Here is a 17,800-nt window from a genome sequence, read left to right as displayed (position 1 = left end):
GAAATCCCACTGGAAATCTAGAACCCACCAGCACATAAGCACAAAAAGAAACCAGAAATGCTAGTAAGAAGCACATGCATACAAAGAAACAGCATCCAAGCATTTCTATGGAAGACATTCTTCATGTAACCCCTCTCATTGTAAATGGCAGATGACCACTTGCTGCTTCCTTGGCAGTTTACAAGTACATGTACTGTAAATATACAGTTATGTACAGTACAGTACCTTGTTTTCCAGTACTGTACTGTATATGGATTGTCGTCATTAACCCTTTGTCTGCGATATTTTTTGGGGGGCCTTATCCTTTCCAAGGGTAAATATTTAAATTTTATTTTTTACCTGATTTACCCGAGAGCAGCTAACACTAGTGGCCTCGATGAGGATAGGAAGCCGGCGGCTTGTCGAAGGTCCCCCACAATTGCCTTGATGATCTTTTCTAAGTACTGTATATTTTAAAATAACACAGTTTTGGCAGTTACTGCTTCAGCGGGTAGGCAGTTCCATGGATTAATAACCCTGTAGGTGAAAAAGCATCTCCTGTTCTCAGTCCTACATATAACATATTTTATTACATATCTAGTAAACAACCAGGGTGTGTGTTCCCATAACACCATTATAAATACACAAAAATTATCATAAGCAAATTTATTTTTTTGGGTGGCAGAGGGACTTTTGTTTTTTCTTCTGTATTTTTATTTAACTTATAATCCAAACATATTGTGCTCTTTCCATAAATACTGTACCATGATAATTCAATACAAAATTTATTTAGATACAGTAGCAAACAAATTTTAATATACATATTGGTTTTAATCTTAATATAATTGGAAAAATTGGCTTAAGCAACTCAATATCTGGCCATACGTGCTTTAAATGTATAGAATATCAGAATTATATAACTTTTTTAGTAAATACATTACTAAATTACAAAACATACTGTACCATAACTGAGTTAACAAAAAAACAAATTATAGAAATACTGTAGATGCAAGATGCAGGTGCAGTGGTTCAGATGCAGCATAATTGCAGATTTTGGGCACTACTACTACATGTGGTGGTATTTGATTCTGCATTCAAATTCTGGTAGCATTTACCAGGTCTATGGGTCTGTTTTTAAGAACAAAGGACCTGGTTGAAAACTACACATTTGGAAATTTCTCTAGATATGTAAACTCAGGTTGCTTACTGCAGTCTAAGGCAACTTTTCATGAATTGACTATGATGACCAAACCCCACATCAGAAGATGGAGAAACGACGACGTTTCGGTTTGTCCTGGACCATTATCAAGTCGTATGTCATTTAGGTCCATTTCGGTCCCTCCAGGAGGGACCAAAATGTCGTCATATCTCCATCTTCTGTGTGGTTTGGTCATCATATCTTCAGCTACGTTATTGTGACTCATTGTGACAGCCAAAGGGTTAAGGCAAGTAAAAGTACAGTTTTTATGGGTTGTATTGCTATACTGTATAACAAAACTCCAAAATATTATTTGTTTAAATATGTACAAAGACATTTCATATCATTTGCTGACAAACAAATTCCAAAATATCTTGATATTTGGATGCCTCTCAAATCCAGATTAAGTTTGGAATGCACTATAGCCTATTCTTAAGATGTTCCAATGTATTCCAATATTATTATATTAAATTCAAAGTTTTCTTGACATGCAATTCTGTGCAGTCCCTCATTAAAACAAACTATTAAAACATATTCAACATATTTTTATTTTTATTTTAACTTACCTCTTCATCGGTAATATAGTTCTTGGGAACATATCCTACTGAACCTCTCTCGCTAATAACATGTATCCAGTTTGGATCTCTGGAAGGACCAATTTCAAGAAACTTCTCACCCACTTGGAATCCAAGGGTACGGGCATGGGTCCCTTTATAGGCATACAAAGATCGTAGCATCCTGTATCTTTATCTGAAAAAATAAATTTAAAACATAATACTGTACTGAATAAAAATAGCCATTATATGCAAATGCTAATGTAAAGACCATAAATGAAATAGTGTTAAATAATCTCTAACCCCAACTGACATGTTTGTGGTTTGCACAGCATTTCTAGTTTGATAAAAAATATCTTTTGGGAGAAGATATTCTGTGAACTTAAACTGTACATTAACAGTACTTGCTATGAAAATTAATTTTGTTAAACGTGACAAATTACAGCAATACCTGTATTTTCAATCATGCTTCGTTTTGTTATGAAATTTTGTACAGTATTTAAAAAAATTATACAAAAATTTGCTTTTTTTAGATCTTTCTTAGATCCAGATCTTTCTCTCTATTTGACTCTTGCAGGATTTCACCTCCTAGATGATACCTTGTGTTCAGCCTCCTGCTCCCTTCTCCTAATTTCATTACCTTACACTTTCCTGAGTTGAACTTTAGCAGCCATTTTCTAGACCATTCCTCCAGTTTGTCCAAATCATCCTGTAGTCTCTGTATCTTCATCCGTCTTGATTCTTCTCATAATTTTTCATCATCAGCAAACATTGAGAGGAACGAGTCTATACCCTCCGGAAGATCGTTTACATATATTAGAAACAGGATGGGTCCAAGTACTGAGCCCTGTGGGACTCCGCTGGTGACATCTCGCCACTCTGATGTCTTTCCCCTCACCGTTACTCGCTGTTTCCTGTTGCTTAAGTACTCCCTTATCCACTGGAGCACCTTCCCTTTTACTCCTGCCTGTTGCTCCAACTTTTTTAACAGCCTTTTATGGGGTACTGTGTCAAAAGCTTTCTGGCAGTCCAGGAAAATGCAATCGACCCATCCTTCTCTTTCCTGCCTAATTTTTGTTGTCTGATCATAGAATTCTATTAAACCTCTGAGGCACGATTTACCATCCCTGAACCCATGTTGGTGGTGCATTACAAAGTTATTTCCCTCCAGATGCTCTACGAGCCTTTTCCTCACGATCTTCTCCATCACCTTGCATGGTATACAAGTTTGGGAAACTGGCCTGTAGTTCAGTGCCTCTTGCCTGTCGCCCTTCTTGTATATTGGGACTACATTAGCTGTCTTCCAACTTTCTGGTAAGTCTCCTGTTTCCAGTGACCTGTTATACACCATAGAGAGTGGCACACTTAGTGCTTCTACACCTTCCTTTAGTATCCATGGTGAGATTCTGTCAAGCCCAACAGCCTTTGTCACATCCAGCTCCAGTAGACACCTTTTGACCTCATCACTGGTGAGGTCAAATTCCTCCAAGGTTGCTTGGTTTGCCTCCTCATTTAGTGCAGGGGCTACTCCTTGTTCTATTGTGAAGACCTGGAATCTCTTGTTGAGTTCTTCACACGCCTCCTTGTCATTCTCTGTATCTGTTCTCCCCTTTTCTCAGTTTCATCACTTGTTCCTTCACTGCTGTTTTCCTCCTGATGTGGCTGTGGAGCAGATTTGATTGGGTCTTGACTTTACTCGCTATGTCATTTTCAAACTGTCTCTCTGCTTCCCTCCTCACTCTGAGGTACTCATTTCTGGCCCTCTGGTATCTCTCCTTGTTCTCCAGTGTTCTATTATTTCTGTAGTTTCTCCATGTTCTTTTACTCATTTGCTTCGCTACCTTGCATTCCTGGTTGAACCAAGGGTTTTTCTGTTGTTTTTAGTTTTTCTCCTTTTGGACAGGGATAAACCTGTCTGCAGCTTCCAGGCACTTCTGGGTGACAAAATCCATCATGTCCTGCACATTCTTGTCTCTAAGTTCTGTTTCCCATGGTATTCCCCTGAGGAAGTTCCTCATCTCGTCATATTTTCCTCTTCTGTAATTTAGTCCCTTAAATTTGGTAATTTAAATCTTTAGGTAATTTGTGTCCAACCATTTTTGTCCCACCTGGGATTTGAATCTGGATTTCCCAGTTATGAGTTGAGAACGAACTCGACTGTACTACCGAGACCTGTTTTCTGTCTTACATTGTGACATGTTGAGTTTGAAGCTGTTGCCTCCTGTATGTGTTGCATGTGACCTTTTAAAGAAGTGGTCTGGATTAATATCCTCCATTTTTTCAGTATTTTAAGTTTCAATAAGATCTGCCCCTGTCATGTCTGGTTTGCAGTGTTGTTAGTCCTGTGGCCCTCAGTCTTTCCTAGTATTATGAGTTCACTCAGTTCTTTGATGATTTATGTCACTCTACTCTGTACTTTCTCCAAGGCAGATACATACTTTTGAAGATGCCATCTCCATGCTTTGTAAATATCCAGGTTCAATTTATCAACACTTATTTTAATGAGACAGTTCAATTTGTCATTATGTTCCCTGACCAACATCTTTAAATTTTCACTTTTCAATATTGATTACATTAACTGCTTTAATATTAGCTACTGTTAAAATACACTCACATTTTCTGAGTTCAATTAATGATTTAGCTTGTGCCAAATTCATCCACTGTTAACAAATACAAACAAAGAATCCAATTAATAATATTTTAAGGCCTACATTAAAAGGCAACAGAACTCAATAGTTTAAATAACCATCAATTTGTAAAATCATTGCCCAATGAGTATCAGTGTTAAACTACAGAAATTAGTTTAATGTTAAACTGAAGTTGATATAATAAAATCATGCTATTTGTACTATCCCTATTCCAAACGCAGACACAAGTCATTATCAAAAGAATGTACCAAGCCAGGGAGACAATGTAGATACACAGATGTAAGACCTTAAATGTCATTAATTCCATTCGATTTAAGATATACTTAACTAAATACATCCAAGTGGAAGTAAATGTATAATGTATTTATTGGCCTAAGAGACAATGCCACAATACATGGAGCTCATACAGAGCAGACTCAACCACATTCCTCCAGACTTGTCGCTCTGCTGGTCATTAAACCCGACATCGACACATGACCAGTTTGGTCACCCAAATGCTATCCAATAACAAAACTACAAGGACGTAGGAATAAAGGTTTAGAGAACGATAAACTGGAGATAGAGGTGAGCGCGGCAGCAGACGACCATACACAATACCTGTCACTGCCGGTGTTGAGCAGTTGGTGACCTGTAAATAAGGAGCCGCCGGGGAGCATGCGACCGCCCCTCCAGTTTTAGCTACCCGTCTGCTGCCTGCTGACGGGCGCAGTCGCATTCCCTGTCTGCTCGCCTCTATGATGTCTCCTCTCCCTCCCTTGTCGCCATTGATCTTACCTCATGATTAAGGCAGAATAATAACAACAATGTTAAGTTTATTTCTTGAAGAAATCATTGTAATATTAACATGTAGACGAAATAATACTGTTTACATTAAGGCAGGACTATAAGGTACGCAAGAAAATATAAGCAGGTGCGAGCAGTAATGTACATAAATATTAAAAGTTCAGAAGATGTTTATTATTCAGAACGTATACACATCTGATTCTCTTTTGTCTAGACTCGGGGATCTGGTCGGCACTTGCGCTTCAGGGAATTTATTACGCTCAGTCGAGAACGGGTAGTGAGGCGAGGGGGAGTGTTGCTCAAGCCTTCCCGGATTTTAATAAGAGACTGACGTGAACTTGTCCTCAAACTCAGTGAGTACTTTTCTTTAGATATGTAATAGGCTAGTGTTATTGGGAAATATTAATTTGCAATTTTGATATTCACGAATAACGCTTTTCTCTATAAATAATATTAAAATCTCGTGAAGCTTGCTTCTATGCCTCTATACTTGCCCAAGCTGGGCTTTACCCTCACCCGTACAAGTGTTTCACGGCTCTAACTCACATCTGTTACTCATGTATAACATAATTTTTTTTTATATGGCGAGAAACATAAAGTTTGTATTACAGTTTTTGTAAAGTTTTCCTCGGATTTCAGTAACTATTAAGTCGATCTTTTTTTTTTTTTACCTGCATTTTTTGTATTTATATACAAGAAGGTACATTGAGTTGTAAAAGTACATGACACTGATGTTCTTACATGAATTTAAGAAAGTTATTGAGGTTCTTGGTGAACTAGGAATAATTATATTAGGTTTAGGATTGATTTCAGAACATTGTTTGAATTGGAAAAAGAAACATTATTATATAATCTATAAAATGACACTGAAATGTATGCTGAATATTAAATACCCAAACTGATATTGATAGAAAAAAATTGCTGCCCAGTGTTTTATTGCCAAGTCAAGTCTCTTGGACACCCTAATGGCCATCTCAAGACGGCGAGACATCACTCATTTGTAAGGAAATTTTCTCAGTATAACCTTGTATATTAAGTCTATTTATAACCACTTTTGTTTCTATACTATTAGGCAATTTTCTTAGAACAAGACTTGTTCCCAAGATGTTCTACCCAATGGGTATTCAGAGAAGAATTTGGGGATGTTGGACAAAAGTACTAGATATTCCAATGTTCAGTGACTTCTTAGCTACCACTTGCCTTTAAGACATGATATTATGCAAGGTAGTATGAAGTGTTTGACATGTATTAGTGGCATTTTCAATTCTTTTGAAAATATGTACATGTACTTGGCTTTAGTATTGTATACTGAAAACATGACAATTCAATTTTTCTTTATTTTAAGCAGCCCATACCCATCCCATGGGCGGTGGTGGAAAGGATTAGAGGCAGATACTGTAATTGGTTCAGGAACTGAACCCCATAGTTCGTTTAGCTAAGCAAGTAACAATCTTTTGAAGCTAGTTACACAATTATTATTTAATGTTATATATACATGTACATATCATTTGCACAAATTTCCACATCTCATTTGCACAAATATATACATATCCTGGGGGGCCTGATAGCTGAGTTGACAGCGCTCTGGACTCGTAATCCTAGGGTCCAGGGTTCGATCCCCGGTGATGGCAGAAACAAAATGGGCAGAGTTTCTTTCACTCTGATGCTCCTGTTACTTAGCAGTAAATAGGCACCTGGGAGTTACAGCTGTTACGGGCTGCTTCCTGTGTGTACTCGCCTAATTGTGCTTGCAGGGGTTGAGCTCTGGCTCTTTGGTCCCGCCTCTCAATGGTCAATCAACTAATGTACAGGTTCCTGACCCTACTGGGCTCTATCATATCTACATGTACACTTAAACCTGTGTATGGAGTCAGCGTCCACCACATCACTTCCTAATGCATTCCATTTGTCTACTACTCTGACACTGAAAAAATTCTTTCTAACGTCTCTATGGCTCATTTGGGCACTCAATTTCCACCTGTGTCCCCTAGTGCGTGTGCCTCTTGTGTTAAAAAGTGTGTGTGTGTGTGTGGGGTTGTCAATGCCTTCTGGGAGATCATTTACGTATATCAAAAACAGTATAGGTCCAAGAACTGATCCCTGTGGGATTCCACTGGTGACTCCCTGCCACTCCGAGACCTCACCCTTCACGGTGACTTGCTGTGTCCTGTTGCTTAGGTACTCCCTTATCCAGTGGAGTACCTTCTCTTTCACTCTTGCCTGCAACTGCAGTTTGTACACTAGTCTCTTATGTGATACTGTGTCAAAAGCTTTCTGGCACTTCAGAAATATGCAGTCTGCCTAGCCCTCTCTCTTGCCTGATTTTTGTTGCCTGGTCATAGAACTCAATTAAATTTGTTAGGCATGATTTGCCATCTCTGAACCCATGCTGATGTGCTACAAAGTTCTTCCGTTCTTCAAAGTAAGTGTGTGTGTGTGTGTGTGTACTCACCTAGTTGTCACCTAGTTGTGTCTGCAGGGTCAAGCATTGACTCTTGGATCCCGCCTTTCGAGCATCGGTTGTTTACAGCAATGACTCCTGTCCCATTTCCCTGTAATACCTGGTTTTAAAATTATGAATAGTATTTGCTTCCACAACCTGTTCCTGAAGTGCATTCCATTTTCCCACTACTCTCACGCTAAAAGAAAACTTCCTAACATCTGTGACTCGTCTGAGTTTCAAGCTTCCATCCATGTCCCCTCGTTCTAACTACTACTAATTTTCTGTGTGTGTGTGTGTGTGTGTGTGTGTGTGTGTGTGTGTGTGTGTGTGTGTGTGTGTGTGTGTGAGAGAGAGAAAATAACAAATAAAAATTAGTAGTTAGTAACAGTTGATTGACAGTTGAGAGACGGTCCGAAAGAGCAGAGCTCAACCCCCCCCCCCCCCAGGCACATCTAGGTGAATACATCGGCAGATTTCAGGATTGCTCTCTAAACTCCTTTCATTACCCATAATGCAACAGTACTCTATGGCTTTGAGATTAAACACTCTTGTTAGGTTAATTATTGTTGACTAATTATCTTTGTCGTCTACTAGTTGTCTACCTTTGCCTTTTCCTGTAGTAAAGTAAAAACTATAACTCCCTCAAAACAAACAAACAAAGAAGTCAGGTAGACCTACAACCCCTTAAATTTCACAAATATCTTGTGTAAACCGTTTTTCCTCCATAAACATTATTTGGCGGCTGCATTAACGAGCACATGGCCTTTGTTGATGAAGACAGGCTGCTATTTTTAACGAAAGCAATGCTTCCTTAACTTCAAAACAAGCACAATATGAAGGTTCTTCCTCAGTTAAAAGCAAAGTTCTATCTTTTTTTGATTAAGCTTCTAAGCAAAAATGTTGTATTTTTATGCGTTAGCACCGTGCTGTACGAATATCGTGCATCACTTAGCAGTAAAATTTTGCATATGTATGTAACTTCATGTTCTCTACCATCCTATCAAATTTCATGAAAATCTTAGATGATCGGGTTGAGAAGTGCACTTTTTTTTTATTTAGCATGGAATGTCCCTGTACCCGCATAAGTATAAACGGTAAGACGGCGCTTTGCTCAAAATCCAACAGAAACAAATCCTCAGAAATAATGGAAGGGTGGAGGGGACCTTCAACAAGCCACTGGCTTCCTGTCCCCGTCAAGGTCTAATGTGGCCCTCAGGTAAATGGGTGAGGTAACTTCCCTAGTATATATGAGGGATTCATTATGAAGGGTAAACTGTAGTATGTATGACAGGCGGTGGAGGATGTGGTCGTACATTGTATTATACAGAGGGTTGAGTACCATGGCTCCACGCTGTATACGTAGGAGGCGCCGTCGCTGCAGAAGCTGGGTTCAGGTTTCAGTAAGTGCTATGAGTTGCGAAACGGCGACTGGCTAGATTTCTTTCAGCTGCTTGTTGAGGCCAGAACATTCTCTGCTCCCTGGCCGTTTATTTATTTTATATATACAGTATATATAAATAAAACTTAGATAATTTCTTGCAAGAAGTGCCGAACCAACCAAGCTGTAGTGGATATCTGGATCTGCGGGTCGCTCCAAGCAACAGCCTGTTGGACAGAGTTATTGCAAGTCGAGCCTGGCCTCAGGCCGAGCTCGGAGAGAACTATTCCTCCCAGAACCCTCTCCAGGTATGTATTTTCGTAAACTTGGTAAGTGATATATTGTGAAAACTGCCAAAAACAAATGCTCCAATGAAAGCTCTCAAAACTTACCCCTCCACAGAAGTGGGGGGCACATAGCCTTCACAGACAGTTATGCAAAAATCTCTGCACTCGTTTATCAGAGAATACTGCAATGAGAATGTCACGTCTGACACAAAATAGAAATACATAGTCGATCTCACGTTGACAAATGATGCAGGCTACCGTGTAGTGTATGGGAGTCAACCAAGTTTGCCCTGAATAAGCACTCCGGTCCATCCAATAAATGTTAAACAATAGTTTCCAACACTTAGAAATGTCACATTATATCGCACGTGTTAACTGTTGACAACCGCAGTCAGCTCAGGCAGGAACGTACCAGTCGTGCACATTGCCCTAAACACCACCATTGTCATCAGTCACTTGAAGATTTCATGGCAGTTCCTCAGACAGTGGCTTATTTGTAACGTTGAGGGGATTTCTATGCGCAGTGAACATCCGGTTCCGTTTTGTCTCTTGTCAAGACGGACATCAACCTCGTGGTACTAGTCCACGACGGTCGTTAATTAACACAAACATTACAGCTTGGCCTACTAAATTGGGCATGAATGACTACTTGTCCTAATACGTACAAATCTAGCAACTTGGCATGACGAATGCTGTTATTCGCAAATGAACTACTGTATTTTACTCCAGACTCCAGCTGACTTGCTGTTGAATTCCGAATTTGAGTAAATAAATTAGTTTTTAGCAATGTGTCTCATCGACTATTGTAACAAGGAAGTAACTTCCAGTAGCACGCAGACCACTCGAGTTTCTTGCGAGTCTTGTACATCAGTCTCTTACTGGCGACGAGCACAGCTTAGGAGTGGGTCGTGTGGTGGTACTGCTTCACAAGAGCTCGCTGTTCTTATAGATCAGTTTGGGTTACGGTGCTTTAATGACTGCAGAATACCAAGAATGAGTGTCCTCTCTCCATGTTATCAAACAGGCAAATGAAGTGCGCACTGCGGCCTAATTATGGGCGGTCTTGCTGGCGCAAGATAGCGTAGATCTTCTGTTGGTTATATTAGATCACGTGACCTGTAAAGCATCAAGAGGTATGATGTCATTTTGCCAGCTGTCGTCTTGTTTTATCAAAATATTACATTGAGTAGATACCCGTTGTCAATCTTATCACATTAGTTTATACATCCTAATATAAGTAAAATATTTTTTGACATTCCTTCGTGCTGGTCATGGATGATTAATACTCAAAGAAAACCGAGTAATGTCAAAATGAACTGCAGTATTGTAACACTGCAATCTTGAAGCACAGATGATTCACATGATATATAATGTTGTTGTAAGGTGCGAGTAGTGAGCACACAGGACAAGTTGGACGAAGAGGAGACAAAACTCCGCAACATAAAAAGCAGATGTGCGTAAATCATTTAAAATACGAGATTAGAGTTGCATAAGATAATGGAATGTAAAGAGGCCAGCGCAAGAACTCTTCCTCGCCATCAAAGAGCACTTCACATACTGCAGGCACACGCACGCACACAATTACTTGGTCTGTGCACAAAGGCACATACATTTACACGCGCGCGCAAATACACGCACGCACTCGTATACGAATTTATAGAAACTTCTATACAAATTCAAGTAAGAAGGCCTGTACAGCTGTATAGGATGATAGCTAGACATTGTATCAGAAAGAGACAATGTCTAGATGATAGCTAGACATTGTATCAATAATGAAAACCTGAGACTAGACATTTTTAACTACTACTATGCTACAGGAGCTTACCTGTAAGTATAGTAGTCAGCGTATTCGGTTCATAATTGAAAGATACCGGGTTCGATTTCCGCGACAGGACATGTACGTTTGGGTAAGTTTACTTTCACATTATGCCTGTTAAAATCATCTCAAGACTCAGGCCGGGCCCAAGATATGATGCCGTCACAATTGTAGGGGGACTAGATTTACCCAAATCCTCATATAATTCCGTAATATTAAAATATTTGTCTTCAGTGTTCCTGTAGAAAACTACAATCCCTCTTCCTACAGGGATTTATAATAAGAAATATCAGCTATGTCTATCACTGGTTGTCGTACTATAAAATACACTTTAATTCAGTAGAAACAAACAGGAACAAAAGAATGGCAAATCGGAGACCTCTGGTATCGGGGACATTTCCTTCGATGTCATTAGTTTCAATTTCCACTCGCTAAGGACAAGGGTTGAGAATTTCAAGTGATTGTGGAAATGAAAACAGGGTTTTGAAACTAAATAGGTCAGAACCAGCAATAATGAATGCGAGGTATCTAGTTCCACACGTACTGCTTTGGATGGTTGTGAATGAGTGGTGAGAGGAAGGGGGGATGTAAAGGCCAACAGGCCAGCTGATGTGCTCCCAAAATGTTGTTTTATTTTTGCAAGAGAGATTGGTGGAGGAGTTGGTGTGGTGGTCCTCGTGACCTACTGGCTCCTGCAGCACAGGACCTACGTGCGTCATCCTGCAAAAGAGCCTCGTCCCAGAGCCAGCTGCATGTCATTTGTTCCCTCCTGCAATTTTCGATAATGTAATGACGTAAGTTAGTTTGACATCTTTAGAACGTTAGGAAAAATATATATACACAATGAACACCCAGAAGTTATCATGGGTGGTATTGCACACGTGATTTAATATCCATTGTTAGTCGAGAACGGTTATTTTCTGATAAACGCTTTTTGATGCAAATTTAAAATATGTTTTTGTTAAGCTAAGTTGTGTAACAGAAATTTATCCAAATATTTGTAGATTTTTATCATATAGGTCGATGATGAGTCACAATAACGTGGCTGAAAAATGTTGACCAAACCACACAGTTAGAAATTGAAGAGACGAATTATCTACGGGCTCAGGATGGCTGGGAGAGGGGGGACTGGCTTCGCGTGTCAACACCCCACTGCAACACCATATTGCAAATTATAATTATCACTAATGGAGGCTTTTGCATTCAAACATTGAGTTCGCGAACTGCTCCAGTTTCTTAATTGTACTTTTACTAGACAGTTCAACGTGTTATTTTGGTGTATTTGTTGGCGTTGCCAGTACTATGACGGCATAGGCGATCATTTGATTGCTTCCATCGTGTTTAAAGATATAAACCTGTTTTTTTCTGCCACAGGTCTGCATCTAAACCTCTGCATCATTTACTGGTTTTTTTTACCAGACCACACACTAGAAGTTGAAGGGACGACGACGTTTCGGTCCGTTCTGGATCATTCTCCAGTCGATTGTGAGAATGGTCCAGGATGGACCGAAACGTCATCGTCCCTTCAACTTCTAGTGTGTGGTCTGGTCAACATACTTCAGCCACGTTATTGTGACTCATCGCCTGCATTTACTGTTTTTTGGTTACTGTGGCTAATCAAAAGGGAGAACCTTGGGATGGCATTCCATATTTTGAAGGTTCTCATAATCCACCCTATCATTTTCCTGGCTTGTGATAAATTTTCGTTATGCATTAGGTCGCCCTATATAATTATGCGTCATATGTCGTTTCCGTTCAGTGCAGTCTAGATAGCACGTACAGTAGAACGTAGCACGTAGTTTACATTCACTACCAGATAAAGGGTCGTGGACCAAGAGGTCTTGTATCTTCCCGTGTACGACATGGACAGTTCCCAGCTCCCCATCATCACTTCCGCTGACCCCGACCCCAGTGCGCATCCCCCCGCCCGCCTCGGCTGGATTAACATACTTGCTCACACACAATCACCCCCGGACCTCGCCAATTTCCTCTGGGGTTGAGGCTTGGTTACGAATTTCCGAGGTCATATCCCGTAGTTGAAGAGAGGTCATGGTTAATGGATGGGTGTGTGTACTCGCCTAGTTGTACTCCCATACCTAGTTGTGTTTTTACAGGGTCGAGCAATAGTTCCTTAATTCTGCGCTTCTATCTCCTCGTCGGTTAATGCGAAGACTCGTTCCTTCTGTTTCTCGTCGTATTTAATTTTTTAAGATGTTTATTGAATTTACCCCCAACGATCTCATGATGTAGACCGCTCCATTTGTGATATACGCAGGTTTTCCTGGTGTGTTTTCACCCGTTTCCTCTGGTCCTACCATTTCTCATTTTAAGCCTCATCGTCCACACACTGGTGTACGTTTAGTCATGTATCTGTGTACTTTTAAATTTTCACTATGATTTTTCAGGCGTAGACTCCAAACTGGTGCTTCATCATAATGCTTTCATGTCTAAATGCTTCCGTGTCTAGGTTTTTGAAGACAATTTTGATAATTGTCAGGCTGGCGTATGCTGTAGGCGTTATTTTGTTCCTATTTTCCTCGCGCGTCACTCGGTTGTTGCCCTTCTATTTCCTGGGAGCTGCCTCCCTCTCAGCCCCGTACTGTCCCTGGAGTTTAAGGAAGGCAGCCATCTGTCGGGGGCGTTGATGTATAATATGAATAGAATGGGTCCCAGTATCGATCCCGAGTCATGCCACATGTAACTTCTCGTTACCCAGTCTTCTCGCGCTCACCCATCCCAAGTTTGTCCAGCTATTCAAGTCTGATTTTCAAGTTTGTGTAGGAGCCTCCCACATCTGACCGTGTCAAATACTTCCCGACAATTCCTGCTTGTATCTCCAACTTGTGCATTAGTCATTTGTAAGGATCTATCTAAATCATTCTGGTAGTCTTAAAGTCATGAAGTCAACTTCATTTTCTTGCCTTGTCAATTTTCTTATGGTATATGTTCTCTTTGAACCTGTGTTCTCCTTCAGTTAAAAAAATTTCGCTCCAAGTGGTCTGCTATTTCTTCATGATTACTCCTAAAAAAAATAATGGGATGCATATTAGAGGCACTAGTTTATAGTTTAGTACTTCATGTTTGTATCCTGTCTTAAATATTGGAACTGCATTTGCATTTATACAGATTTAGCCAGTCTAATAATGCTGATTCGAAAGTTCGTTAGTGGATAATACAGCATCTCTACAGCCTCATTCAGTAACCACAATGATACATTGTACGGTCCAGTTCCTTTGGATACATCTAGCTACATCTTTATTTGTAGAAGATGTAGCTTATCCAGTCGCTATACCTTCTATAGAACTAAGATTTAAGAAAGCGTGCCTCAGATCGAAATGTAGTCTTCAGATATAGTGTCCCGGTTTGATGTGTTGCCATTATGTTCCTTCCCAATACCTAGTTTTATAGTTAAGGAGGGAAAGTGACAAAGATTTGTAAAAATGGAGAAAGAGACAAAAACAATCATGTTGGAATGATGGAGATGAGGCTGGTGGAAAATGCGTGTGTGTACCCATGGGGACGTGGAACGTGAACAAAGGGGAGGGAGGGGGGGGTTGTGGTAGGAGAAATGGGGAGTATGAGAGAAATGGAGTGAAGGGTGTCTGGTACGTGTCCACGCCTGCAGCACTCTTGGCGCGCATTTGTCATGAAGCGCGAGAAGTGCACGATTCTCCCCTTAGCCTAATGCTAATTTATCTGCATGTCACTGTAAAAGGAAGCACTGTCCTTGAAATGATTATACCAACGACATTCTTATTACAACCAAATTATAGGATGTTTGTTGCAATAATACACCAAGATCTCTGTGACGAGGCCCCCCCCCCTCACTTCTCTCGCTCGCTCAGAACTGAGTATTTATGGCAAGTCACATGTATTCTAAAATGTTTATTTCATGATGCACATGTGCTTGTTAGCAATGATCTTCACAAAACATTACCAATATTTTCTTAGTACCAGTGAATATTTGACGTTGACAATGTTTTCAAATTAAGTTTTAAATGTATATATATATATTTGTTCTTAATATCTCCCTGTGGTGTAGTGGTTAGCGTCCACATCCAGTGGCCTGGCAAGCGATAACTGAGTTAGAGGCCTGGGTAGTGAGGGACCATTTACCACAAATCCATTACTGTTCGTCACCCAACAGTAAATGCACTTCTCTCGGTGACTTTTCAAAGGTTCGAACCAAGACCACTGGAGTACGGTGGTCAAAACTTTTATATCAAAAACATTAAGTATTGGAAGGTTATACATAATATATATATTACATATATATGATGATATAACACATTACATATATGTTTATATATAAGAACAAAGGTAACTGCAGAAGGCCTATTGGCCCATACGAGGCAGCTCCTATTTATAACCACCCAATCCCACTCATATACATGTCCAACCAACGCTTGAAACAATCGAGGAACCCCACCTCCACTACCTTTCGTGGTAATTGGTTCCACAAATCAACAACCCTGTTACCGAACCAGTATTTACCCAAGTCTTTCCTAAATCTAAACTTATCCAATTTATTCCCAGAAATTGGGAATATATATACATACACACACATGCTGGCAGTGATGTAATTGCACATATATATATATTTCTTGTGTAAATTTGATTTTCGGGTTGTCTTGGTTAAGTTTGGGAGGGAGGGAGGGGTTGTATGTTCAGTGGGAAGGAGTTGGGTTGGGTGGATAAGGGGTGTCGAACAGGAAAGGTTTGAGGTAGGTTGGAAAGGGAGGGGGGGGGGGGGGGAAGAGATCTATTCAGGAGTTACAAATGTGAGTGGTTGACGTCGAGGGGCAGGATACGGAGTGCAAGTTTTGGGCCAGCACTAGGCTGTAGTGTATGATGTAGTTGTTGGAGCAGGTGGTAGTTTCACTCCTACACGGTCACAACTGGCGTCTGACCTGCATTATGCTGCAGTTGGCAGCATAATGTTCGCTCAGGTTCGAATCCTCGTCATGGCCCTTGTGGATTTGTTCTGCAGTTGGCCTTTTCAACTGAGCACGTAAACACCGTCAATTATTATTCATTTTCCCCAGTGTTGCTTATTGCTTAATCTTGAATTTTAATTTGCATATATTTTCTCTCTATTTACTCGCCTTAATATCATATTTCTCCTGCGTGTGGGGGTTGACTAGCGATGCTTTGGGGCCTAACTTCAGGGTACCTTGAGTGGGTTTCGAGGATCAATGTCAACGCGGTTCGGTCTCTGGGCAGGCCTCCTGGTTGACAGTCTGGTTAATCAGGCTGTCAACCCGCCTGCCGCAGTCTGACTTGGGAATAACAGCCCGGTTGATTGGATAGCTTTAGTAAGGGTTTATCACGTTCTCTTCCATTAGATTATACTATAGCCAAGGCTATAAATATGATCAGTTGTATGGTAAGTAGACGCAACTCGCCTCAAGATGAAGTTGTGGAAGCGACCGCGAGTTTCAGGCGGCAGTCCGTCCTCTTGAGTGCCACAACGAACAAAATAAAGGCAACTAAACCGCTCGAGCCCGTTTAAGGACCTGATCTAACCGGGCCACGCATTGAAAGCGTGCTTGTTTGTGAGCCGCCACTTTTGATAGTACCCCCTATTTTGTTCCTTGGGATTATAGCGTCAAAATACGGTGTATTATTTGAGAAGACGAGTAACTAGCTTGCTTCCCCCCTCCCTCCCTCCTTCCCCCCTCCCTCCCTCCTTCCCCCCTCCCTCCCTCCTTCCCCCCTGCTCTCCCCCCTCCTTCTCTCCCCCCCTCCTTCTCTCCCCCCCTCCTTCTCTCCCCCCCTCCTTCTCTCCCCCCCTCCTTCTCTCCCCCCCTCCTTCTCTCCCCCCCTCCTTCTCTCCCCCCCTCCTTCTCTCCCCCCCTCCTTCTCTCCCCCCCTCCTTCTCTCCCCCCCTCCTTCTCTCCCCCCCTCCTTCTCTCCCCCCCTCCTTCTCTCCCCCCCTCCTTCTCTCCCCCCCTCCTTCTCTCCCCCCCTCCTTCTCTCCCCCCCTCCTTCTCTCCCCCCCTCCTTCTCTCCCCCCCTCCTTCTCTCCCCCCCTCCTTCTCTCCCCCCCTCCTTCTCTCCCCCCCTCCTTCTCTCCCCCCCTCCTTCTCTCCCCCCCTCCTTCTCTCCCCCCCTCCTTCTCTCCCCCCTCCTTCTCTCCCCCCCTCCTTCTCTCCCCCCCTCCTTCTCTCCCCCCCTCCTTCTCTCCCCCCCTCCTTCTCTCCCCCCTCCTTCTCTCCCCCCTCCTTCTCTCCCCCCCTCCTTCTCTCCCCCCCTCCTTCTCTCCCCCCCTCCTTCTCTCCCCCCCTCCTTCTCTCCCCCCCTCCTTCTCTCCCCCCCTCCTTCTCTCCCCCCCTCCTTCTCTCCCCCCTCCTTCTCTCCCCCCTCCTTCTCTCCCCCCCTCCTTCTCTCCCCCCCCCTCCTTCTCTCCCCCCCCCTCCTTCTCTCCCCCCCCCTCCTTCTCTCCCCCCCCCTCCTTCTCTCCCCCCCCTCCTTCTCTCCCCCCCCTCCTTCTCTCCCCCCCCCTCCTTCTCTCCCCCCCCCCTCCTTCTCTCCCCCCCCCTCCTTCTCTCCCCCCCCCTCCTTCTCTCCCCCCCCCTCCTTCTCTCCCCCCCCTCTCCTTCTCTCCCCCCCTCTCCTTCTCTCCCCCCCCTCTCCTTCTCTCCCCCCCTCTCCTTCTCTCCCCCCCCCCTCTCCTTCTCTCCCCCCCTCTCCTTCTCTCCCCCCCTCTCCTTC

At 42.1% G+C, this 17,800-nt stretch overlaps 2 protein-coding genes across 8 annotated transcripts in view; one reads left to right on the top strand and one right to left on the bottom strand.

Moving 5' to 3' along the window:
• Positions 1–5,149, bottom strand: part of LOC123762937 (NCK-interacting protein with SH3 domain) — a 45,812-nt gene extending 40,663 nt beyond the window's left edge. The window contains exons 1-2 of one of the 4 annotated variants that reach the window (XM_045749775.2): positions 4,977–5,149; positions 1,744–1,927 (exon numbers count right to left, since the gene is read on the bottom strand). In XM_045749775.2, the coding sequence (XP_045605731.1) occupies positions 1,744–1,914 (171 nt within the window). In that variant the 5' untranslated portion in view covers positions 1,915–1,927; positions 4,977–5,149. The remainder of the gene's footprint in view (positions 1–1,743; positions 1,928–4,976) is intronic. The other 3 variants (XM_069301042.1, XM_045749745.2, XM_045749755.2) reach the window with 3 other exon arrangements.
• Positions 5,150–5,389: 240 nt separating this feature from the next.
• The window catches only part of Ack-like (activated Cdc42 kinase-like), a 110,154-nt gene continuing 97,743 nt past the window's right edge, over positions 5,390–17,800 (top strand). For all 4 annotated transcript variants that reach the window (XM_069301027.1, XM_045749799.2, XM_045749790.2 and 1 more), the window contains exon 1: positions 5,390–5,515. The gene's annotated coding sequence lies outside the window, so the exon portion shown is untranslated. The remainder of the gene's footprint in view (positions 5,516–17,800) is intronic.

The sequence above is a fragment of the Procambarus clarkii genome, chromosome 5, assembly GCF_040958095.1.
Source record: "Procambarus clarkii isolate CNS0578487 chromosome 5, FALCON_Pclarkii_2.0, whole genome shotgun sequence".
Classification (NCBI taxonomy): Eukaryota; Metazoa; Arthropoda; class Malacostraca; order Decapoda; family Cambaridae; genus Procambarus; species Procambarus clarkii.
This window is presented reverse-complemented; position numbering and strand designations above follow the sequence as displayed.